General features: G+C 38.0%; 1 protein-coding gene across 1 annotated transcript; it reads right to left on the bottom strand.

Moving 5' to 3' along the window:
• On the bottom strand, positions 1–27099 carry LOC135471162 (guanine nucleotide-binding protein subunit alpha-12-like). Its single transcript, XM_064750258.1, has 3 exons — positions 26638–27099; positions 3150–3200; positions 1–869 (listed from the first exon to the last, which is right to left on the bottom strand). Exons 1-3 carry the CDS (start codon positions 27097–27099, stop codon positions 300–302), a joined length of 1083 nt encoding a protein of 360 aa, XP_064606328.1. The 3' UTR covers positions 1–299.

Here is a 27099-nt window from a genome sequence, read left to right as displayed (position 1 = left end):
AAAAAAACAAAAACAACAAAGGCTGTAATACCATTTCCATTAAAAGAGAGCATAATTTTTGTCACCTGAAATGAGTAATGAGATGATGACCGGACATATCACAAGACACAGAGTCTGGATCTTCAGGGACCATTTGTAGGTCCTGAAAGGTGTGATCAGCAGGACAACTCAACCATTTGGTAATCACTCACCATAAAACATACATTAAAATAAAATGTTTTTGATTTAGGATAAAAAAAGGAAACCTCTCTACATGAATATAGTCAACTCACAAAGACCATTTGGTCAAAGCAGATAGATCACTGTAACATGAGAGATTTTAAGTTGTCTTGCAGGATAGTGTCTTTCACTGCCTGGAACACAAATTTGATATTTTCTGTGTCAATTGCTGTTGTAAAATGATGGAACAGAGGTTTGTTTTGCTCCCGTCTTCTCCCATCGAACATGTTTAACAGGAACATCTGTACATCCTCCACCCTGTGAGGGTCGCCCTCAAATTCCGGGAAGTAGTCTGTAATGTTCACGTGTTTCACTTTTTCCTCTAACAAGTCAGTTTTGTTAAGGAACAGAATGATTGAAACTTTAGTAAAAGACTTATTGTTCACAATTGTCTCGAAAACGTTACACGATTCCACTAGCCGGTTGGTTTTGCGATCCTCCAGTAGAACCTGATCAAACTCACTGGAGGACACAAGGAACAGAATTGATGTGACGCCCTCGAAACACTGAAACCACTTCTGCCTCTGTGACCTCTGACCTCCCACGTCCACAAACAGGAAGGGGATTCCCCTTATGTCAAACTTGTGCTCAATGATTCCTTTTGTGGCCTTCCTGGCATGCAGAACATCCAGCTTGGTTGGGAGATAGCCCTGGAAAAAAAAACAAATACACTGATACACACACATCAGAAAGACACTGTATTTACAAGCTATCTGCATTTTGAGATGGGTTTAAATTCACTTGTCATTCTCAACGTAGAAATAATGATTTGGTGCCTACAATATTATCAAGGTGAGCTAAGTAAAATCATGCCATATCTATGACAGACAGCGCTGATGTGGTGGCATGACGTCACATGGACGTGCAACAGAATGTAGTGTTAGAAAGAAAAATGACATCAGCCAAATTTGTCACACTCATTCCCTATCCTAAACCTGCACAGCATTAAATTTTACTGCACAGCCAGGGCCATACCTAGAGCTATTTTAGTTATGGAAAACATTTGGACTCCCCCCAAAATAACAAGTACATTAAACTAGAGCTCAAGGGCTGTGAAATGGGTATATTGCTCTTCTTTTATTTTTATTTTTGTTGCAGCTAATGGCCAATTGTCTTCTAGTACCACTCGATGGTCTTTTCCATCCACAAAGGGCCTATCAGTTATTCTGTCTGTAATGTAGGACTCATCCCCCACCTCATTATGGCAAAACCTTACAGAGAATGCACTGCACCAGAAAGCCATATTATGATATCCTGTAAGAATTTTCCCGAAATTTTTTTTTGCAACTAAGCCATTACGATTTTTATTTGTTCATTTAGTGTGAGCATGAAAATCTTCATTACTTGTACCACTGACGTATGTGGCAACAGATCAAGGTAACATATTACAATATATATTTTGTTCGTTACATTGTATAGTTGTATCTCAACAGTACAAACATGGCAAAGGGCATGTAAAATACTTGTACAATCTGTCAACCTTCTTTTTATCTATTCAGGATTATATCCAAATGCTCATCACATATAGCACACATGATTCAATGCAGTGCAGTAGCAGAACTTGCTGTATAGTAACCCAAATGACCATTTTTTCCAGCCCATGTTACATCTTCTTCATGGCAAACACTAGAGAATGTCACAAGTACAAATATCACAGCAGTCAATTCTCCATGACTGCGGATAATGATACATGAGCCTTTAATGTAGCCTTCAGTTTCTGAAAAATAACTCATCATTGAGAGCGCCGCGCACCTAAACTACTTTGGAGATCTACTTTCAATTTTGACAGGACTGTTTGCTTTAAATCTCACATGTACGCTATAGCTATCAGGAATCTAGGCGTACACAAATTGTCATGCATATTCAGTAGGCTCTGTTTTAATTTTGGAAGCTTACCATCTAATTGCCAAGTGATTTACGCCTGCACGCCTTTATCTATAGCACTGAGGTCAAGGTCAAATGGCATAACCGCCATCTGATAACTTCTTTATTCTCACCATTTTGGCGTCCAAGTGCTCAATTGACGTAAGGTAGGTCTAAATATTATTAAGAGCTGTTGCTATCACAGCTAAGTAAGGTAGCGACTGGTATGGGGACATTTACCGTCATGATCCTCAAAATAGCGCAAGTGAATTCACTAACCTTTCATGGCACGAAACTAAACAAATAATAAATGAATGCATGACTTCGAAGATAATTAAAACTTTTAATTAATGCACAATCATACCATATAATTCCCAACAAAAACAATGAAGAAAACATCATGACAGGAAGTTAACATTTGACCATAAGACACGGGCTATTTTGTTAAGCGCACTGACACGCCATACTTGGATGAAACTACTTGCAACAATTACTTCACATTTTATCATGCCTTCATGATTCTCACCAACTGACCCATAACAAAAATATGATGGTCAACAATAAAAAGGTTTAGTCTTCACACAAATTCCTTTCATTCACAGATCTCAAAAAGCATCTTTCTGATTTGCATTAAAAATTTCTTTATACAGTCGCAATTTCACCTTTAAACTTGGGGATCAGAACCTTCTATTTCTGACATGGCCCCGATAGGATATAAACTTCTGGAGTGATCTAATCAGCAAAGAATTAAGAGTCATGGGCGAAGTGGGGACAATTTTCTTTCTGATCAAGTAACAACAGCTCTTTTCCCATGTTTTAATGTTTATCAAAGCTTAAATTTATCACAAACATGTAAAATTTACATTTACATTTAAAGTGGAGTTCTTTATAAAAGATGAACAAAAACTTAGAAATGCTAAGGACTTTGATGAAACCACAAATGCCTGTACACATAGTCTTTAAAGGTTGCTTTGTCTTTTTCTTCTTTTAATTGCCAAAAAAAGCTTTGCATTTTGTGACAGATATGTCATGGATTCTATAGAGTTCATCACTTCATTTCAACTTACCCTTTGTCCTATCCTGTCCAGTGAGTCAAGGAAGTACTTCAGCGAATCCCCCTGAAAACAGATGGATGGTGAACATGAGTCACTAGTGAACCAGTTCTTTTGAAAGATGTTAACTATGTGACAAAATACTCAAGTTTTATTAGAACAGCCACGATAGCATGAATTGGAATAACAAATATATGTAAATGTACAGTGTAATGCCTATGGACAACAGATAAAACATATGCAAACACTATAATTAGAAAGGTACACAGATGAAATATGTCCTCATGCAGGACACACACAGCAGATTATACAACATGTGTGTGGCTGTACCAAATATACATGTTGGAGTCTAAATACAGCTACACCGTAAGGAGAATGTTGAATGTGGGCAGAGGTACTTTGACATCAATGGTGCACATGAATCTGACATATCCACAGACATCGCGCACATATGTACATGTAGGCATTGTGGTTGTGATACCTGGCCAGAAGTATACATGGACACATGTATGTGCATTACTCACAGTGACTGAAGCATATAATTTACATCCGTGGAAAGAGTTAAAACATGTACAATGTGTCACTGTCTATATGTCTGTATATATTTCAAAGGAGCAGGCTTTAAAAGTTCAGGTGTATGACTTTCAAATTCAATAGCTAGGTCAACAAAGAAGAGTGAGATCAATCTCATTTTTTTCAAGATTCCATTGTTCTCTGGCGGTAAAAGTGGTGGACAGTTCCCTGTTCAGTTGAGTGGTCTGACATCAAGACAGACCAATATATCTACCAATATGACATATGTCACAAATGGGAAACTTCAACAGTATCTTACCAAAGGTCAGTGGTTTTCTCCACCTATAAATCTGGCTGCCATTAAAGAAGGATAAAAATTCTTGAGTTTGGTTATAAACAGCACTTAAATAAAAATAACAAATCACATTAGGTGTTGCAATACACCTATATATACATGTACTGTGCAAACAGTAAGTTTAAGCCTCATTCCGAATCTCCAACAAGACATCATTTGGCAACTCTTCCTTTTTAACAATTAACAATTTTACATAAAACTAGATACATACGAGTTGTACATAAAACTAGATACATATATACTGTACAAGAACACACGTACAATGTCTTTACAGCTATGACTTTTTCTACAAGGTCATGTATGAAGGCACAGTAAACAGCCAAGCGAATTTAAGGGGACGTTTAACAATCGATAACACCTCTTTTATATCATATTTCTGTATACATATTTTGCAATTATGTACACACACAGACACCGTTTTAATAAGCACACGTATGTGCACTTCATGTCCAATATACACGAGTAATTTTTATACTTTGCTGTAAACTATGTAGTGCTGTTTGCGATCAAGTTTATTGCTAAGATACTTTTGGACAATTACACCTTGGGAAATAATCGCTGGGTTGGAGATTCAGCAGCACTGGATGTGGATATCATACATGTAGCACGGAGCATTTGACTATAAAAATGTGTCGGTCCAACAAGGATCATAACTGCCATACAATAAGGCCCTCAAAAAGAAAGGCCATTTCAGCTCGCTTCTATTAACCTTTAGGTTAATGGCTGTCAGTTGGTGAAATCTTAAAATCATGCTGTTAATACATGAGTGTTCTGGGGGTCGTAACAAATCCTGATAAACTCCCCCATCATTCCTCAGAAACCAGGGTGCTGAAGGCCGTTGTATGAATAATGCAGCGCCACCTGTGCTGAACAACGCTTGTACTGATGCTAAACGTACACAATGATTAGGCTGCTAGCTGTGATCTTTTTTACTTCCAGGTGTAGTAAAGTTGCCTGCAATCAAGCAGGTTTATTTGCTCTCGTTTATGCTGGTAGTAACAAAGGTCCTGAATTAAAAGGGCATATCTGGAGTCGGGTTTCCATGGGGAGCTGGTTACATGAAGGTACCATGTCATCGAGGTCTGGCTGGTGCTTTATGTTTGGCTCCCACGATGCAAATGATAAATATGAAGCTTCAACTGGTGACATTCAGCAAAGAGCCGCTAGTCTCCCAGCGGGATGCTGTCTGTCACTCCCACAGAACGCTCATCACATTTATCGTCCGCATCATGTGAAAATGTCACCTGTCTAGGTGTACCTGTCTGCAGTAAATACACCCATGCTGTCAGGCCGGTGGAGATCATGGCTACATTATACATGTACACTGGTACATCAAAATTAAATAGTCATAATGGCGAAATGTAGTTGTGTGAACGAGTCAGTGTGCCAGATGATTGCTGACTCTTTGTATCCACATATACACCACATAAATCTGAGATCCGTTTTATCGGTCGCAACCACCTTAGCTTTCAGAAATACAAATGTGTACTCGACATTCATTAACTTAGAACATCGTCCTTTTAAAAGGTGCTGTCCTCAACATGTTAAAAGCTGTACGCTACATTAATTTCTTTTAGTGCTCAGATAATTCTCACATCAACCAGTTATCCATGAATGCTACCGGCCCTAACGTCAGAGTTAATATGAATGTAAATGGTGTATCGACAACCAGTCAAACTTTGCTAACCACCCATTTTTGAATTGGGTCGTTCATATTTGATATCATACCGAAAAAGATAATGTTGCAAAACATTTGGATTAAACCAAGACCATGTGCATCATCAAAAGGGAAATAAGCAAACTGTTCTGAGGTCTTAACTTTACTTATCATTTTAATAATGCACAGAGGCAACTAATAGCAACTTTTGTAAAAAACCAAAATGACCCTGATTTTGAGAACAGAAGCCCAGTCAACCTTACCAATGGGATATATGTCGTTACAAAATACCGATTTGCTAAGTTTAATACAACTTTAATCTTTGTACTATATTATAATATTAATGCATCAAAATGTGCTAAAGAATGCCAACCAAGATTCCTGTGATGCTTTTAACACCACCTTCATGCACCACATTGTATCATGAAGACAGATGCAGTACTCACAAAGCCCTAAACACACGCATGTAGTTTACATGTCCTTGGATATACACCCAAGTACAGTATGTTCCTTCAGCAATGTTCGAAACGCACAAAGATAAATGAAATAGGCTATTTATCAGAAGTAGTATCTTCCCTATTAAATCTTTTTCCTCATGGGGTGCCCCTGACAAGTAAATGTGAACACGATCTAAATCATGAAGGTCAATCTGAACTTTGGGTCACTTATCAAAACAATGTACTCCTGAAAATTCACTGTACTTTAAGAATGAGCCTTTCTCATTTCTTCCTAATGTTACAAGAGGAAGTTTCACTATTTATTTATGTGATTGTTGTTTAAGGTTTATCTCACGAGCCTGTATCAAAACTTCTCACATAGTTTTCCGAAAAATTGTCATAGGTCACATTATAATAATATAATGAAAACTGAAAATTATTCTGCTAGCTGCATCAATTTTCAAAAATATTCTGACCAGAATTAAGGAATCAAGTGTCTGGGCTAATGCCATACCCAAGAATTTTTAACTTTTTCAGTTTTATTGCATGACGAAAGTAAGGGACACCAGTAGGTCTTTTGCGAAACAGTGACAACCTTTCCCACGTATGACATACATCATATTGGAGGTATGGATATATTTTAGAAGCAATCTTCATGTAAGCCCACATAAGACATGCTGTCCACCAGGCCCTTAAAATAATGAAAATTAGAGAATCCAGATAATCTCCAGTCCAAATATGGTATTGAACCAACTACTCGGGTTACAAGCACCTAATGATCAAAAGGAAAGCATTTTAACAAGCTGCCCCACCCTCCACCCCATCCCAGGGGTTCATTTAATTAAAGGGTAACAACATCATTCAAGTCTTTAACTGCTGAAGTTGTGAAACCAGCCCCTGAGAGATGAAGACAGGCTGGACCTACATCCGTGCACACAGACTAGGCCTAGACAGCTAAGAGCTAGATGTACATGTACATCATCACACTTTCAAGCTTACTTCACATGTATTCACCAACCTATTAGTGCACTGCACATTTAGTACATATATGTGATCTAATTTTCAAAAATGTCTGCCTCAAAACCAAGATGTGTAAAATAAGCACAACTGACAATCATCAACAACTGTAGATTGTGACACTGAAGTTCAAATACCCCTGCAATTGTGAGGGCACAACTATTTGCAACTTTGGTAACTCTTGTGAATGTGCCACTGGAATTAGAGTTAGATGTTTGTACTGTGGCTACACACCTGTACATCTACATGTAAGATCAAGATATTAACTGGCAAACAACCCTTAAATTGTATACAAACACAGCATTTCTACTGGTGGTACTTTAATTGGCACCTGTGCGCAAATAATTAAGGCATCCGTAGTAAGTCTTTGCTTGATCAATCGATACATCGATTCATGTTTAATACTGTACCTTCAGAACTTTTCACTCAGGATTAGACAGACCTGAAAAGTTCCTGAAATTTTTCTTCGAACAGCAGTGTCAAACAAATCTGACATCATCGTTCACACATTGAATGGAAATTATGTTTCACAAACACTACATCGGAAGCAAAAATACTCGGTAGCACTCGTTTTCTTCAATGTTCCATATTTTTTATTCATATTCTCACAGTGTCTCCATGAAGCATGAAAGTCTTAATCATGTCATATTTCTAAAGTATGTAACAGTATAATAAAGAATACTACACATCCAAACACTACTTGGCCTAAACATATATCTTTATCTTTGTCAAAAGCTGTGTAACTGGGTATGTGTGAAAGAGAATTGTTTTGTTAAAATTACACATAAATTAGCCATTTCAATTCTTTATACATGAATGTATGCATTCAGATACATGTATATAAGTATAATCAGTCAGAGTAAAAACACACACGACTTTTACAACACAAACTGACAGAATAATGTGTGCAGTATTTATGTAATGTTATAAAAACAACGTGTAAACGTACACTATGTACACAAAGCTGTAGCCAAAACAATGAACACTGGCATGTATATAAACTGTATGACTGAACAGGATTTTAAAACCAGTTCCTCTGACCTTAATATGGGGAAAATTCATCACCAACATAAAACTGTTCAGATCGGCTAAGCTGTAGGCGATCACCTGACAGCACAGGGGCTTTACGCTGAGAGCTAATGTAGTCGATTAAGCATATCAATTTGCCAGACTGATCCCAATGTCCATATAAGTGCAAAGTGAAATCTCTGTGAGAAAACGAAAGTCTGGAAATCTCAACCATGCTCAAAATTATACCCTGTGCACTATAGTACTCACAGTATGAGGGCATGGACAAATATGTAAATGTACCTGAACATGTGGGAGAGAGAGATAACAAGAATATGGTGAATAACACTGAAGCAACACTGACAGGTTAGAATACTGTACATACAGGGGCAGGCATGGCAGGTATGAAAGAGAACCCTATATCATAAAAAATATAGAGGTCAAACCATACATGCAGGTAGATATAGGTTAATGTACATGCCTAAAGCAATACTGTACAGTCTCAGGAGTATTCCAACAGGCCTGTCGCACACTCGCACACTCACCATCAGGACAGATAAGAACATAAAAGCACAAACATCTCATGGGGAAAAAGCTGGAGCACTTGTATGAACTTGAACCACATCTCCACAATTTGGAGTCATTTCTGCATGTACTGTACATCTACCTCCTGCAAAATAAATGTGACTACAAACACCATAAATCACTCGTGTACTTTAAAACATCAAACACGGGAGTAATTTTATGAATTATTACTAACAAAACGATATGTCATGGTTTTTTGGGTATCTCTCTATTCACAAACTCATCCAGTAGGCATACATGTATAAAGAATGGACCCTACATATGACAGTACATGCAAATGTACAAAATTCCAATTGTGAAGAATTTCAAGCCATTTTATTCAAGTAAGCCATACAGATGGAGATTACATTTATACATGAACATATTTACAGAATAATCAACAAACTCTTTATCTGCCATTTAAATGTAAATCTGAGATTTTCATATTCACTCCAGAGAATCTGAAAACACAAGTCAGAAAGATTCATACAAGCCATTCAGTCCACTGACATTCTCTTCTCTACTTTACATGTATATCTCACAAACCTGCACATTATATATGCCAGTGTCAACACTGAATGAGTGTCCAAAGGTCAACTCTGTTCTAAAGCAATATTCTGGCCATACACTCCACTTTGTTATATTTGTAGAAAGTTTTCCTTCCCTTTTGAAAGTATTCATCCTTGCTAGCATCCCACACACTCGGGAATACCACATCATTGTGAATACTAAATGAAACACCTTCATTTCAAAACCTGGCTACATAAATTTTGCTGTCCAATCATGACTGAGAAAAATGATGCACTGGACTCACTGGTATGCCGATGTTAATGGTAATCTATACTAGACAAGTTAATGTATAGGTAGCACCATTAACCAATTATAGCACATTCTAACACATCTGACAAACACGTACTACACAGAGAATAGAGACATCGACTGCATATATCAGACCGTATATGCAGTGAATTTTTTCACGCGACCAAACACTGTTGTCAAAGTGTAACGACATAGTGTTCAGACAGGGTTGTTCAACCGCAGGGGAGGTTGGTACCGCATACACTTTAAACATGTGAAAACAAACTATATGATGTCATCACCATTAAGCCGTGCAATCTATATGAAGGTAAACATGTTTAACTTGAGGGCGATTACTTACACTCGCTGACAGATAGTTGTACATTTAGCAATAACAAAGTATAAACAATGAAAAGCAACAGCAAAATTCGTCGTACACGTGTTAATTTATTTATTTTAATTTTCCATTAAATTTTGACGATCATATCCAGTCTTTATCATTTCATGTGGCAAATATAAAGTCTTTTCCAGCGCCCACATTAAAACCCTACCTCTTTTTCCGAAGTCTGTATGCCACACTGGGCGCATGAATATCTGGTGACTGAGGAAAGTAAGCGTCGGAAATATCCAAACCTGCAGTCCTTGATCTCGGGCTTCATGTTGTCAGTGACAGCACAAAGCAGTTGAGCTAGTTGAGAGTTCGTAGCTGGTGGCACTCTGCGTACGGTACTGGTGTACGTGTAGACAGTTTAACGAGTGCATTCACTACTGCTGACTGCCGTAGCTTCTTGCGTAGCATTGTCACCCTGTCAGCTAAATATCCTAGTTATGATTGCCGTCTGTCGCTCTCTTATTAGTTTTATTTTCACATCTCAATGCTCCCGACTGAAAATTTCGCGCGAAAACTTATTTTAGGAATGTCTGCAACTCACCCAACAAGCAGCGTGGAGATATGCGAAATGAGATATTCTTTCTTGACATGTGGATCCTGTAGTTCTGTACAGTAGACTCTTCCTTGGAGCGATCAACGCAAGGGAAGTGTAATCAGAATAAAGGGGTGAGTAGGTATCAGTTTGAAAATCAAAGTGGAGTAAAAACTGAAAATTAGTGTAAAATACATGTGAACGGGTCAAAAAGCCTCGTCCAAAAGCAATGGACACTTCCTTTTCTCCTATAGTTATCTCAGCGTATATGCAGTGAATGAAGTCATCATTTCTTAAGTTAAAGGAGAACTCCAACGCCTTTATTTTCATGCTGAATGTTCCTCGATACAATATTTTGGCTATGTTCGCATGTAAACTGCATTTAAAAAATATTATTTTAGCTAGTTTCACTTAAAAAAACCCATTGATGTTGGATCGCCTGCGTGAATTATCGGCCGCAGAACACTGGTTGGGTGACGTCATGCAATGAAGACCTGCCCGGATTATGTATTGAAAAGTCCTGCAAAGTACTGACAAATCCATCCATTAGGCCTACCCACTGTGTGCTTTTCCTGAAGCTATCGCATGACTAGTTACACTCTGAGTTACAGTGATAAGATCAGTCTGTCGCTCAACACCGGTGAAAGTTAACAATCAAGCTAATCTTTTATGTTTTTAAGATGTATCATTGGCAAAAATGAATAAAGCTTGAATTATATTGAATGGAACTAACAACTGGTAACACATAGACATGCCGATCTAAATTTTGTCTGAGTTACCGTTACGGGCTTCAAGGAACGGCATGCTATGGGGTATCACATGTGCACAGCGGCCTGCATGGGAGGTGTCAGCATTTGCAAAGCACAGGCTAGCGGCTCCCTACAGTTCGTGTCACAGCCTGCTGTTTCAAACAAGCAAGTAACTAAACAACTTGTGCATTCCAAAAGTGAAAATCTTGACTTTTTTCTTTTTCGTTTGGCTTTTGGAAGGGGGAGGGAGGGAGGGGGGTAGTAGAGGATGATATAAGCCCCATTGATTGGCCTTTTATTTTAATAGGCATGGCTGAATGATTAAGTCACATACGACTATGATCCAGTCATCCGTCATGAAAGGGTGTTTTTGATGAAATCTGGTTCACATTTTCTCAATCTATGTCATTTTTAGGCCATGTATTTAACTTTACGGTACCTTGCGTTACTGGGGCAAACCCACCTGTGGTCATGGAATAATCTCGAAATTAGTTGTAAAAGAATAGCAACTGTCTCCTGTGGTCTGTGCTGTACACACAGAGAAGACTCAGATCCCTGCAGGGAATGTGAGGCCATGATGTTATAAATTCAACGGCGGCTCAATCATAGTGGAGTAGATTTTCTGATGTTTGATTACCCAACTCTACAATTTTTCTTCTGTTTTAAATGATCTGAATCCATTCAGGGAATATAAGAGCATCTATCTGCAGTTTGGAAGCTCCAGTGCTGGGGTACTATTTTAAACTAACACAAAACTGTTCAGCTGAGAGAGAGCTTTTTTTAAATTCTGGCTAATGTATAGGAAATTTTAGGAAATAGAAGAAAGATAAAAACCTGGAAGGCATGTCAACTTATGTTCAACAAACATATTTTTTATTTATTTATTTAATCTGATTGGTGTTTTACGCCATACTCAAGAATATTTCACTTATACGACAGCAGCCAGCATTATGGTGGGAGGAAACCCACGACCATCCGCAGGTTGCTTGCAGACATTCCCACATGCGACCGGAGAGGAAGCCAGCATGAGCTGGACTTGAACTCACAGCGCACTGGTGAGAGACTCCTGAGTCATTACGCTGCGTTAAAACATTGATTTACATGGCCCATGTGTCTGTGTTTGGATAATAACGACTGATCTTTAAGAGCTCTGAGCTGTGTCCTGTTTGGGTTGTAAAACCCAATTTCATCCCCAAATAACCAGCATGAATCACTAAATAACATAAGCACTACATATACATGTAGTCTACCTCTAGCAAGAATCAGACTTAAAGTTTAATGATGACAGAGCACAACCATTTATCAGGGACATAAACATACAGTATTGTGCTGACATCCTTCCAGGGTCACACCAACATCTATTTCAACTCCATGTGTACATATACCATACAAAGTTACATGTATGAAAAGGTGCAACTAAAATGACGTCCTAATTCTTCTACCTCTTCAACCGCCTCTGCGACCCATACTTCCAATCATTCTGGGAGATATATAGGGTGCAGAAAAATAATTTCACAGTTTGTATCTTTAGTGTCACAAATAAATCATTTTACATTGTAATTTCATTTTCATAAGAAGTGTATTCATTAATTCCATTTGAGATAGTCCTTCTGAAGTTGAAAAGGTTGAAGGTTTACAAATATGTAAAGTTAAATATATTATCCTTGTTACTGGGTGTAATCTTTACTTTTACATGTACTACTGTATTTTCATTGACTATAATGTGAATGTTAAAATCTCTGGTGAGAAGCAGTGCACCATTAGTAGAATTTTCACTTTCTTAAAGTAGTTCATTTAATGGCACATCAACTTTCATTGCAGCAGTGAGTTTCTCAGAAATGCTATTACAAGATGTGCTACATCTTTGCATACCTACACTGTATGCGGAGATGTAATGTTCAGCAGCATTTCATTACATGGGTAACAGCTGAAAGTGTAAGTGTCTATTATAAAATAAAAAAATGCATAAACACACTTGATGGAAAAAGAGCATGTTACAAATTATGTACTAAGGTCAAAGTTAATTGGTTGTTTGTTTCTCACGACTTCTTATTTTACAATACAGATGCTACATGTACAAGCAGTAATTATTAATTACTAATAAGTTTTGACCCAAAACATTGCAAACTTTATCTGGAATCCAATCTAGGTTATTACAAATGACAAAGTATATTACTGATCTGAAGTGTGTTCTACACAAATGTAACATGTTCTTTACACCCCCCCTCCCCCATCCTAAAACTATCAATAATTAACACACACGATTTAATAACTATTGGCCACAAAAATTTACATGAGGCAGGGATGTAAGAAACAAATAATTAATTATGTCCATAATTTTAAGCCATCTGCAAATCATAACTTGGAAAATAATTACCTAAGAAAATGTTACAACAACAAATGTACATGTATGCTTTTATAATGTGGATTTCTTATAAATGGTATATGCATTTTAAACAGATTTCCGTGTACTTTACTCAACTGTTAAAGTACATGAACTTTAATATTAATGTAGCTTAATACACTGAGATAACATCTGTAAAATGCACTGCTAAATTAAGACCATATGATCATGGAATCGAGACATTTAAAGCAGGCCTTCATAAACCGTCACATGTTTGGCAAATGGCAAAACTTCCCGTACACCCATAAAGCATACATGTATATACAGCACGTACAACTGTACACACATTTCATCCATAGTCATTACAAATTTATTACTGGAATTCTGAGAGGTTAGAAGCCAAATTAAACAGGGTTCCTTTGAGCCATCTTTTTATGCCAGTGAACCAGAGAATCTGATGCCAGTGTTTACAGCACTGCCTCACTGGAACATCATGTGTATCAATAACAAATAATCGCAAAGTTATGTAAAGCGATAAAAATTTATTTATAAAACCTGTACGCATAACTGTGCTTTTAAAAACATTTTTCTATAAACGTAGTCAATTTTTGAAAAACCAAACATTTAAAGTTGATCTGGATTGGGACTGACCAGTGGCGTTAAGTTGTAAACTTTGAAATTGAGTCTAGCCTAGATTTGTATGCGCCCAAAAAATTTGACCTACTTTACAAATGAACAATCAACTTCAATAATTCACAAAATTAGTGAGTAGCACCCCAGTGTGGATAACAGAAAGTCTTTCAAAACTTCTGAAGTTTCTGCATAGGAAAGTTTGTCATAAAAGGTAATAACTATCGGAACTTTGGGAGAAATTCAAGTGGAATGTGCAGTTTGAGAAAATTGCTCCCTTATAAATCCACACAGTTGTACATGAGCGAGTGTCATGGTTCACATTGTGTGTGAAAGTGCGTGACCCCCCCCCCCCCCAAAGCATTCTGTGACAGACAAGTAATGGATGAGACATTGAAGTCCATTTCTTTGGATGTATCGGGTTGATAGGACAGGGCTATACTTAAGGTGGAAGGTTACGTGCGACTGATGCATTTGAAATGCTGTGGCTCATTTTTTTCCTGCATACAGGGTACTATGAGAAGCGACAACGTAACTGTTGATGCTTGCAACATTTTTGTGACCACTGAATTGCTATGCCGGCATGAAGGAGTCTGGTACACGTAATTTTACGAGCACTATGGTTCACTGAACGGCCAGGTAAGTTAGACCTTTTAGCCACTGTTTTCATTATGAATTTCAGAGTTATGGATTTTCTCACTGGCTGACATTTATACCACACACTACTGGAAGCTTTTCTTCTGTAGTTGATGCCGAGGTAAAATGGTAATAACACTTAATGTGCCGAGGGTTTGAACGGTAAATCTGGCCTGAAATGACAGTCGTGTGCACCTGGTCATACAAACCATTACGAAGCAGACGACACAAGAATATGACGCAAATAATTATTATAAACAGTTTGCCTTTGATAATGGCATGCAGACAGTGTAGAAAATTTAACTTTTTCCAGTAAATTGCATGTTCATGTAAGTAGGTCAGCACTGCATGGAAATTTCTGTTCAGAAAGACAGGGCTTTGCCAGCCAGAGGGCACCCAGTGTGAAAGTAGTTTGCCCCGGGCAATTGTTCAGAGGATGGTGATATGGAAAAACACAGCATGTTTCTGTATCAGGCGGGTAACACGCATAGGTATATGATAAACACCCATATATCTACAAGGGTGAACACACAGGAGATTAAACACATACTAAGAAAGTTTATACGCTATATAACAATACATGTCTGTTTGATGACAGCCATCAAATCATTGCCAATTTAAACGCTCTGTTGCATAATGACAAGAGGCATAGACTTTGATCTGATTTGTTGTGAACTTTTGCTTTAAACTGGGTGAACATATCAGGCAACCACCCACGAATCTGGTTGCCATAGTGCTGTTGACAAGAAAATCCCTAATTGTTGTCATTTATATAGAGCACTCTTTAACATTAAATATTCACTCATGTCTATAAATAAATGCAAACATATAAGCAATCAGACAAACTACGGGTGTAAATAACAAAGATAATCACCAAAGCACTCGCTGGATCGAATGGGCTTCGCAATTTGTCAGTCAAATTCAAAAAGTTATTCGTAGGAGTGTAAATGCCACTAAAAAACCTCAGTCTTATAGTAGGATATAGAACGCCCTCCATATATCATACATATCAAAACTACAATGCTTTGAAATGCTGTAGCTGTATACATCCCCTGTGCGCACTTCACACACCCTCAAATTCTACATGCGCACTGAGGTTTAGTAGGAGGCCACGCTATCCTAGTGGAACACCGTTCAGATTATTATTATTATTATTAGTGAGCTCGTAAAATTGCAATACGTGGAAAACTGGTAAAGGTATAAAAACAAAACTTTGGAGTTTTAATAACAAACATATAAAGCAACTTTTCATGTTTTGTGCTGCTTGGCCAGTCACATTATTTAGCGGCCATTTTGAATTTTATTGATAACCTTAAAAAATCTAATAAAATTACGCTATAACTGATCAATGAAATTAGCTCAAAAGTAGGTCAAGTCTAAAAACTGCACAACTGTATCAAACAAAAACATTTATGAGAATACCTTAACCTCGGGACTATGAACTTCAAAGAATTTTTCCCACTGGAGTTATGGTTTTCAGGTAACTTTCAGAAAAACACTTTTCAGAAATTGTTGATTTTTCTTTAAGACAGACTGCATGAATCTTGTCTCTGGTATTAACTTTGCAACAATGTATTCTTTCTGTATATTGTTCAGGCCATCAACTTTGCAACAATGTATTCTTTATGTATATTGTTCACCCCATCAACTTTGCAACAATGTATTCTTTCTGTCCAAAGCCCCCTAATCTACATGTTAGTCTTCAATACTAAAATTCAAATCCAGTACACTGTCTCCATTCTTTTGTGCACTTTTTTTTCTTTTTCCATTCTTATTTCTACTATTCAGAAGAACAACTTATGCACACCGGGCAGAGCAGATCCCTGGAAATGATGTCTTTGACAGCTGTACCTGTAGCCCAGAACTGCTGTCTGAGAGAAATGTTTATTTTCTTTGCACTGGTCTTCAAAAAAGCTCCAAGGGACATTGCATCTAGTTGCCAGTGGTTCAAACCTAGTTTATTCCTGCGAATAATTTTTCACTTTTTGTCCCATTATCATGAACTTTATTGACATCAAGCTACCAGAAGTAGCAAAAGGCTAGTACAGTGTACCCTGGCAAGGCTGTTGGATAACAGCTTAAATTTAAGCAACTCAAGTTCTATGCAGTGAATGTCTTCAGTTTTTTACGGAAAAAACAACTGACCTAAGAAATTTACTTACCTTAGGAAACTTCATGATACAAGCTTCAGATGTTTCAAACACCTTTTAGCAAAAGTACAAGTAACCTGCACACAATCATTATACTCAAGCTGCTGTATGTGTGCATATAGCTTATCTATAAGTATGGCTATGTCAATGCAGTTGCAGCATGTGTGTCTCATTGAATGCATCCTATTCTCCAATTTCTGAAGCTTGTGTGGCATGTCACACTTAGTATCATGGGTAACAAGTCAGATCTGAGATGTTATCTTGATAGATCTTGTGAAGATGATTTTATCAGTGTCAGCAAAGTAATCGCTGCTGCACCCATACTGTTGTGTATGTGTCCATATTTTCTCCCTATAGTTACACACTTGTACATGTAGATGCTGCAAATGGCATTAATACTAATCCCTACAACATACTGTATTTCACATTTAGGCTTTTTTTTTTTTTTTCAAGTGACACACTTTTCTTCATTGGGACTGATTCATTTACATTATACTGCTACTTACATGTGTGAGATACGTTTTGGTGAAGTTTGATTAATTTCTTCATTAAATGTTATCATCAAAATTATCATTCTAGGCCTTTATGTGCTTCTTTATGTGCTTCTTTAAGTGCACTTTTACATATCAAACATTAGGCGCAATAGAGTATACACATGTACATAAGTACAAATTGTTTACTATTCTTTAGAGTACAGTAAAGTACAGCTTTATCAAATTTACATGAACATAACTACATCTACTTTAAAGATCACATTTTAAAATATGGGGACATAAACTCGTGACTAATTCAGCTTTTCTCCAAGTGTCATTCACATAAACTCGTAGGTGAAATAAAAAATCATCCCCCTTCAACCGATGCCCTAATATTAAACCCCACTCACTGCTGAGAGGTCATAGCCTATGGAAGGTTTGTTACGCAAGCCATGCTGGTCTTCTGTTGCTGTCCGAGGTCGGCAAGTTTCCTTTCTCTGCAGTTTGAGGTGATCTAGATAACTCAGTGATTCTAAACAATGGTGTTTCCACATTATTAAATTTACAAAAACTTCATGGATCTCAAAGCAAGCAGGAATATTGGAATTCAGTGTGTGAGCTTGCTTATACAACAAAATGCACTGAAAATAAATTAGCCGTCCAGATTCTGAATTCCTAATTACTTTTGTTTTTTTGTATGAAAACAGTTACTGATAGACACAAAAATAAATAAGGGGAATGTGGCAAGCTACTGACAAATTATTCTATTTATTACCCACACAAGTACTTGTACATGTATATGACGCGCTGATATACATACTATACCGGTGGAAGACAAGTGGTCTTCAATCAACATCAGAATGTGCAAGCTGCCACATTAGCGTTGTCAAATGCTTGTTGTCACCAAGGAATGAGAACAGTAAGACCGTGGGAATTCACAAATTCCCTGTCCAAGGTTTGGGTGGAACTGTTACAGTTTATGAGTTCTAGCAACTGAAAGACAAGCACCAACTAGCAAAAAATAAGTCATCGTACATGCACACCATAACAATACATTCTTCAAGAGAACAAATCTCATCTTAACAGCATATAACTTTTGTCTGATTGAGCTAACATGCCTAAGCTGTGGGTATGCTGATCGTCTTACACTTTTGTGGCTTTATTTATTTCATTGGTGTTTTACATCATACTCAAGAGTATATCACTTATAAGCCAGTGGCCAGAATTATTGTAGGAGGAAACCAGGCAGAGCCCGGGGCAAACCCATGACCATCCACAGGTTGCTGCAGATCTTCCCATGCAAGGCAGCCAGCATGAGCTGGACTTAAACTCACAGTAACTCACTGCATAGGTGAGAGGCTCCTTGGTTACTGAGCTGTGCTGGCGTGCTAAACCCCGAGTTCAAGGAGGCCCCTTTTTGTGGCTTTAAGTAACAGTCTAAAAAATATCTTTTCCATAACAGGTACATGCAGTTTTCTACACTGTGTAACCTTTCCCAGCCTCTTACAAGCCAATAAAATTACAAAGAAGTTACTATTAGTAATAGTCTGAGCGCTACAGACAACCATTATACTACACATCAGTTGGTTGCAGACAGCACACCATTAGACATCCCATGGTTTCAAAGTTCAAAACTAAGATCAGAATCAGTACCACGCATAAATTTTCACAGCATGAATTTGCTTCTGGAACCTCAAAGACTGTGCTTTGCCTAAGTACATAAGCTTATATATTTCATCAGGAGCTGAGCTAAATAATCAGCATATCAGTTACACAGAGTGAGTTTTGTTGGCTGGTCCTATGGCCAAGCTGAAGACATGGGCAGGGTACACTGAGTGTACACAGAGGCTCATATGCTCCACACAGGAAAGTGGAAACCCTTACCAGCTATATGTCTACAGAGGTATCCATACATCTAATTGCAACTTAACTCCCCCGAATTCCACAAATTTTTTACAGGCACCAAGGAGTTCAACTTGACCCTAGAACCCTTCATCAACTACATGTATAGGAAATTTGAGGCAGTTTCACATAATTGGTACTTTATTTACTTTAACCCATTACAGATAAGGTATGTGTGGCTTCCGCATAGCAGTCAGCACTGGAAAGGTATATGAAGAGAACTGAAGCACAGACGTATACATGTATATTGAATTTCAGTGCTGGGATCACTTGGTTCATTTCAGTTTCTAGTATCAGCATAAAATGTTTAGTTAGATTATCATGAGTTATAACAGTTCAAACAAATATTTCAATTTTCACTTGGGATGGGGGGGGGGGGGGGGCAAAATCCTTCAAAGAACAGTTTTCTTGAAGGCCCAGCGTTCAGTTGGGAAATTAAGTAGCTTGCAGCTGGTCAGGCTGAATTGGGTGGGGGTATAGGAAACAAACCAAATGGGGACCAGTGTAGGAGCAGGGAGGGTGAGCTAAGTTGGCCCGAAGAGAGTACATCTCACCTTAGCCACACTGTACTGATACAGTTCACCGACTCTGGGCACTTTGAGGGTGTTCACTAAGTTCCCACCAAAATCAACCAAAAAAAATCTGACCATCGACGGAAAATATCGATAATCTAGAGGCAGGGTTTTCATACAGAATTAGGGAAGAGGGTCAGAGTTCAAAAGTAGGCGGCTGAATTGAAAGTAATTATGTCAAAATTACTATTTATTTCAATAGAAGGACATTCAAAGTAGGCGCCTAGGGGGACAGCAGTAGACAGCTGTCTGTCGCCTGCTAGTTGCCCTTCTATAATACACTGTAGAGGGGTAATTAATAGGTATAAAAATACCCCAAAATGAAATTTTATTAATAATTATTCCGGAGCATAATTTCCTTCATTTGGCATAGAAACATAACTTTATAGTTCCTTTTCATGTTCCTTTCTAAAGAGAAAGCATGAGATGAATCACTGACACTCACGTGCATGCACAAGTACAGTCAGTTCACAAGAACCACAAAATGACATGATTTCACGTTAGGAAAGAACTTTAAATATTAACATAAAAAAAAAGAAAAGTTTGGAACAGGAAGTGTCTGTCGACAAAAATACTCTATGTTGCCATGGCAACACATCTTAATATCTATGACAACATTTCTGTTGTTTATTTCACGTTAAAGCTCCTTACAGGAGAAAAAAACTTAAAAACATGACACGACAGGCTGAAAAGAGAACATTTTTTTTATCTGGTGGTGCCTGCTGCATAATTTTATGATTTTTCTTCGCCATACACGTAAAGCCTGAATATGGCAAAGCTGGCATAAATCGCTGAGTCCATCACTTCCTCCATCTTTTAACACCCTGTAATTTATGCTGGGGGTGTGTTGTCTCTCAGCCAATGAGAGGCCAGCTTGTTCGTGTAAACTCAGAACCTACGTCCAACATTCCGGTTTCCTGATCGTCAAGCAGAAAATGAACCATACTGTTCGCTACCTTCTGGGAAGAGGAGTTCTACTGGAAATGTACAAACTGCACTTCAGCGGTTTCTGACGGCAATTCTTTCTCCTCCTAACACAGAAGACTTCAGGACTAGTTCTTAGGCAAAAGGGAGTCGCCCACAGCAGTTGTTGGTGCAGAGTTTATTTATAATTTTTCAACTTGAGGTACATATTAGAATGTTTTTTATGGAATGCACCTGTGAGCAAATGCATACTCTTTTCAATGTTATTTGACTGATATTAAAATTTTCTTCTCCTTTAAGAGATGAAGGAAATCAAGTTCTGCAATTCATGCAGTTTTGGAAATTTTGTACAAAAATTTTAAAGGAAACATAACATGTACATACACCTGTATATTCTATACATACTGAATGGCTGACTGCCATATTTAAAGTAAAACTAATCAAAACAATATTACACTGAGAACAGACATAGAATTATCCAAATTTCAATGATGTGTCCGTTGACACAAAGCAGAGGAACACAAAAAAAAGTTATAGATCTTCACTAACTGAAAAAGAATGAAAATATTGGAATAATAATTAAAAAAAAGAAGACAAAGTGTGATTGTTCTTTTCATTAATACTTCAGTGCTTTCATTTACCTCTTTTTCATTTAATTATTGAGATTCCATCCACCAACAGGTTTTTCAGACTTGAGAAGTGATATATGCTTTCCCGTCATTAATATAATTCATTCTCTACACAGTATTGTCCACATGGTAAATGTCAGAAAACCACTTTGCACCGTTAGCACTGTTATCACATTCCAGGAGTCAATGTGCGTGCATTTAGATAGCACATGTATGTCTACTTGTCATGCTTCTCCTTATCAGACATACATGTGTGCATGTGCCTGATTATCCCACAAAATGGTACCTACGCGGGGCATCTTAAATGTAAATGAGAAAACTGAAATTTATAGATGTGCATGCACCGATGTTCATACTGTTAACCATTACAGGTCTAGCCATCAAGGCAGCCCCTTATTTTGGGAGAGACTGTGAGAAGCAGATAACAACGGCCTTTATGGACAGATTTCAGTGTGGATACAACTGTTACATTCCTACACACAGATAACCCTTAACCAATGAAACTGTCAATTTATGAGACTCCTGAGAGTTCTGGGCTTCTGGTCCTGGACGAGTTTAACAGCCACATTTTATAACAGTTTTATTGATAAGCTACATGTAGGGAGATTTGGGATTTAGCTACATCTGCATCTACATGTAGGCGAGCAGATGTCCGGTAATTTGTGATCAGTGAATTGGTCAGTCAAATGATCTTCCAGGGCAATCACTTGGGGCATACAGTCTGACAGTGACACATAACACAGTGGCAAATAGGACAAGGCCATCAGCTTAGCTGTGGTGTTGATACTGTGTCAGGTCAACTACTGGCCCAGTAAACCACCCACACATGCTAAAACCGAGTAATATCTGCATACAGGTACATGTGCATGCAGTCAGTGTGCACTCTATTTCCTTCATCAGAGAATGCCTGGACACACTTTGTTCAACTTGTGTTACCAGCATACATGTAGTCTATTTGGCATTTAATTGTATCCAGTGAAGCATAGCAATTTGACAATTCAGACACCTTTACGAGGACATTCATTTACACTACTGCAAACAGACTCAAAGAAATGGTCTATCTGACGAAAACCATCTGTAAATGTTATTTAATTATCTGAAATATTATATACCTGTTTTACATACACCATGACTATCTAATACTTTGTGTACAGACCCCTAGCTAGAATTTGGTGAAGGCATGGGGGAAGGGCATCCCAGCCAAATGAGCTGGGCATCCGGGGGCCCATGTCCCCTGTCTGCCGGAAAACTTGCATTGCTGGAAATGCTTTCATTGCGTCAAATGGGTAGTTTTACATCTAACATCAGGATAAATTAAGTGGCATAAAATATTGCATTTTAGTAAGCTTTGTACTCCTCATAGTCAAACGGGATCCTTAATCGCAAGGCTTGCTGCCGTACCCAATTCGACAGAATTGAAATCTGACCATAATTCTGGGTTACCATGGCAGGGAATTTTCTCATTCCACCACAGGCATTTTAGTGCTGAATTTCATGGCGTTTGGTGACAAGGTGGATAACGAAGCTTGTAGAAATGTGCAAACGGGGCTGCTGTAAGACAAGTGGGGAAGTTATCAGTGACTTACCAATGATCGGAGGTTTACCCCGGTTTCCTCTGGGGGTTACCTCCAGCCAACTGACAATACTGACCCATCGTCATATGAGTGAAATAATCATGAGTGTGCCGTAAAACAACAATCAGTCAATCAGTCAAATACCTTACAGGATAAATAAAATGTTAATTGAAATTGATTTTTGAAGCCCACCATTTCAGTAGTTGATGTGAAAACAAAATCTTTCAAGTATTATCACTCCAGCCTTCCAAGATTTATTTTCACTAACTTCTGTTTTCAACTTTCTTCAGTTGAAAGGAAAAATGAACAATTAGTTTTTAAAGTAAATCGGGTTTGGCATCCCTCTAAAGCAGCTAAAGTTTCCTTAACAGAAAGCAAACAGCTTATCAGGGGTCATGCAGGGGCCGCACTGAAAAGAATTTCCTAAATCAAAATCGTGTAAGGTTTAACAGTAATCTGAGACTCAATAGTAAGCTGCACTAAGAGTCAGCGCACTGACATATTTGACAAACTTTCACCTGAAAACACCTGTTTGCAGAGCCAATTAAAAGGCTAAAATATTGTCTTTGGAGGCTAAACTGAAATTTTATATGGGGAAATCATCTTGCCTTCAAAACACTGTTCTAGGATGGACTGATGATTCCTAGATAGCCGAGCTGAACTCGGCATGCTACTGTGTCAACTCAATGCATCGCCATTCTAGGCGCTACACGTGTAAATTACGATTTAGTAAGCAATGGCTTGGCAAGGTCACAAACTTCCAGCCGACTCCGGAACCTTGGAAACCATGCCTCAGGCACTCAAGAGGTCTTAACTAACAGGTTTACGATTTGGAGGTAACTCTCGGGAATTGGAAAATAACTACACATATGTACGAGATCATATGCCGATGGAATTATAGTGCATAGCGTTGTTTTATTCGACATAAAATTAAAAATACGGAAAAAATACTTTACAAAGGACATTTTTAGGCATGGCGTTAGGTACTGCGGTTTCACAGAGGGATGGCTGATGTTCCGAGAGGCATGGCAGAGCGCCACTCGATAAAACGGTAGCTAAGACTCTGGTGTAACCCATCACTGATTACATCACCTACACATTTATTATTACAGGCTGTACAAGCACAGACAACCAACCATACACACTGTACATGTACATGTAGCTTGACATTATCACTGTTGTAGCTTGAATACATCTACCTATGGGTAAGTGATATAATTATTTATTTCAATGGTGTTTTACTGCACCCTACTCAAGAATATTTATGACTGTGACCAGCATTTTGGCGAGAGGAAACCACGCCGAGCCCAGGTAAAGGTTAGTGAACATATTACCATTTACATGATATGAACAATGCACATGTAAATGCACACATGATGATGATCATGTACTAAATATAACAGAGCTTCGTACATAAATGTGCTGACTCTCCAATTTTTTTTTTATATATAATTACCGTTTCCCACATTTATCACACCCAAAACCATGTTTTATCGTTATTCTACACAAATAAAAACTGAATTTAAGAAACAAGTAGTTCTTTGAGCAACCACTACATGTTTTCTGCAAAAAGTAATTACATGTGTTGGGGAAAAAGGCTAGTTACATGTACTTTGGACTACAACCTGTAAATGGTGTATATTTAAAACATGTTAAATGGTCTATTTCCTTTACAACCCCTTTCGCTCGCCCTCTGCAAACATTCCACACGTGTCCCCTTGTAAGGATTTATAATACCAGTTATACTTGTTAACATGCCATAAAATCTATCAAAATCATATATGTTGACCCAATCCACGACACAATACAAACCCTAATTCTTTGACCTTTTAAACCACCGTTATTTTGAAACATTCGGAGAGAACTATGGGGTGTAGAGAAATAATTTGCAAAGCTCTATAAAGCTTGGATCCTTAGTGAGACAAATAAATCACTTTTGTCATCATTTTCATAATATTGTGTGCACAAATTCCTCTGAAAATATTGCTTTAGAGGTCAACACAGTTGAAGACTTACAGCAGAAGGCCTCTCCAATGATCACAGTAAATTCTTAGGGTTGATCACCTCAAGGGGAATCCCCACTATGACTAACTTTAGGAGGAGATGTATGCGTGATACACAAAACTACTCAAAAACTGAAGTTTTGGTTTGTTAGGCATTCTTCCAAAAATTGATGGATTGGTATTCAAGAGTCAGTTACATGTATGCGGAAGAAAATGACAGGAGTGCTTACAGTAGCCCACAAGTCTTTGGCACCAATGTGCTATACTGGTGGAAGGCAACAGCCAGACCACGAACTTCATAAAAGACCCACACTACAAGCCATGTTGACTGCTAATTGCTACCAAGGCCTTGAGAACAGCAGAGTGTGTGATGATTCAAGTGGAGACTGGAAAGGAGGCCATCATTGTAAGAATGATGTAAACAGCTGCATTCATCTACTTAGAGAGTCAACAATGTCTCATAATCAGAAGTGTTTTAGGTTGTTATTGTTTTTATTATCAATAAAGACAGCAACAGTCTCTGTTCAAGAACATCTTTAACTTATTGATCATTTCTTATTAAGAGAGAAACTATTAACTTTGTTAGGTTTGTAGTGCTTGGCCTATCATATTGCAGTTATGTCCAAAAGTAATGGTGATAAAACTCTTGCAGTGGTCAGGTTACACTGCTTAGTAAATAACAATAATCAACTGCATGTTATACTATCAGTATGCCATCTGGTATAATAGCATCTGACAACAGTTGAACATGCTTTCGAAATCTAGTCAATACAGTTTCAGCAATAAATATCCGTTTGTTATTGTACAGATCTGCAGCAACAGTGCAACAGTGTGTCAACATCACTGGAACACCATAACATACATGTAGACATCACACACCTCCATTATATCCATAACCAGCCACAATACACAATTTACTTTAGTACGTTGCCTATCTTCTAATGCTGAGGGCCAAGCAAAGAAGAATAACGTGAATCAATCAGGGTTTATTCCTCAGTCACAAGGCTGAGGTTCAAACCACCAGGCCGTTGAAAAACAGTTAAGTGTGTGGAACACTAATCATATTTATTTATTTGGTTGGTGTTTTATGCCTTACTCAAAAATATTTCACTTATAGGGTGGCTGCTAGCATTATGGTGGGAGGAAACCAAGCAGAGACCGGGGAAACCCACAACCATCTGCATGTTGCTGACAAACCTTCCCACATATGGCCAGAGAGGAAGCCAGCATGAGCTGGACTTCAACTCACATCGCCCGCATTGGTGGGAGGCTCCTGGGTCTTTGTGCCTTGCTGGCGTGCTAACCCCCTCGACTTTGGTGGCCCCCAAACTAATATACCACCTTCAGTATTACTTCAGAATTAACTGGACAGTGCAACATGTGTGGAAAAAGTGACATGACACTACAGCCAGAGTTTATCAAAACACTGTTAAAACTATTTGTTGCATAGTGAGTCTAAGCACGTCATAATGATTTTCAACAAGTTATATCATGCTCACTGGACCTGTGATAATGAGGACAACAATAATGTTGAATGAGAAATTAAAAGACAGTTTTCTACATTACCAGAAAAGAAATCAACTTTGAACAATCAATGACATTTAAATTTGAAAATGTAGTCATGTTGTCATTTAATAATACCTACCAACTGGAATTCGCGTCTCCTGTCAAAGGCTTGTCTAATGCCACTGTCTTTCCACAGGGTTCGCATTGCCTCCACGTACTGGTTAAATAGTGTCTCGTCTAGTCTGGTGTTTGTGTCATATTCAAAAACATAGTTTGCCGGTTTAACCATATCTTGACTGCCCCATGGTATTCCTAATTTGTTCCTGGCGTCTATCAGCACACGCATCCCCTTCACAATGTTACCATACACGACACATTTGAATTCTTTCAGCGCATCTTCATCGTAGTCCTGTCCATGAATAATTCGCATCTGTTTTAAGAACGTACTTTTACCACTTTCACCAGCACCAAGCAGCAGTATTTTTACCGTCCTTCGGAACTGTAATTTCTCTTTCGCTAATATTTTATCAATACTTTTACTCCGACTCCGCTGAACTTTCTCTTGGTCTGACATACAACATGACATGATTATGTCCGCCAT

Source organism: Liolophura sinensis, chromosome 1 (assembly GCF_032854445.1).
Source record: "Liolophura sinensis isolate JHLJ2023 chromosome 1, CUHK_Ljap_v2, whole genome shotgun sequence".
Classification (NCBI taxonomy): Eukaryota; Metazoa; Mollusca; class Polyplacophora; order Chitonida; family Chitonidae; genus Liolophura; species Liolophura sinensis.
This window is presented reverse-complemented; position numbering and strand designations above follow the sequence as displayed.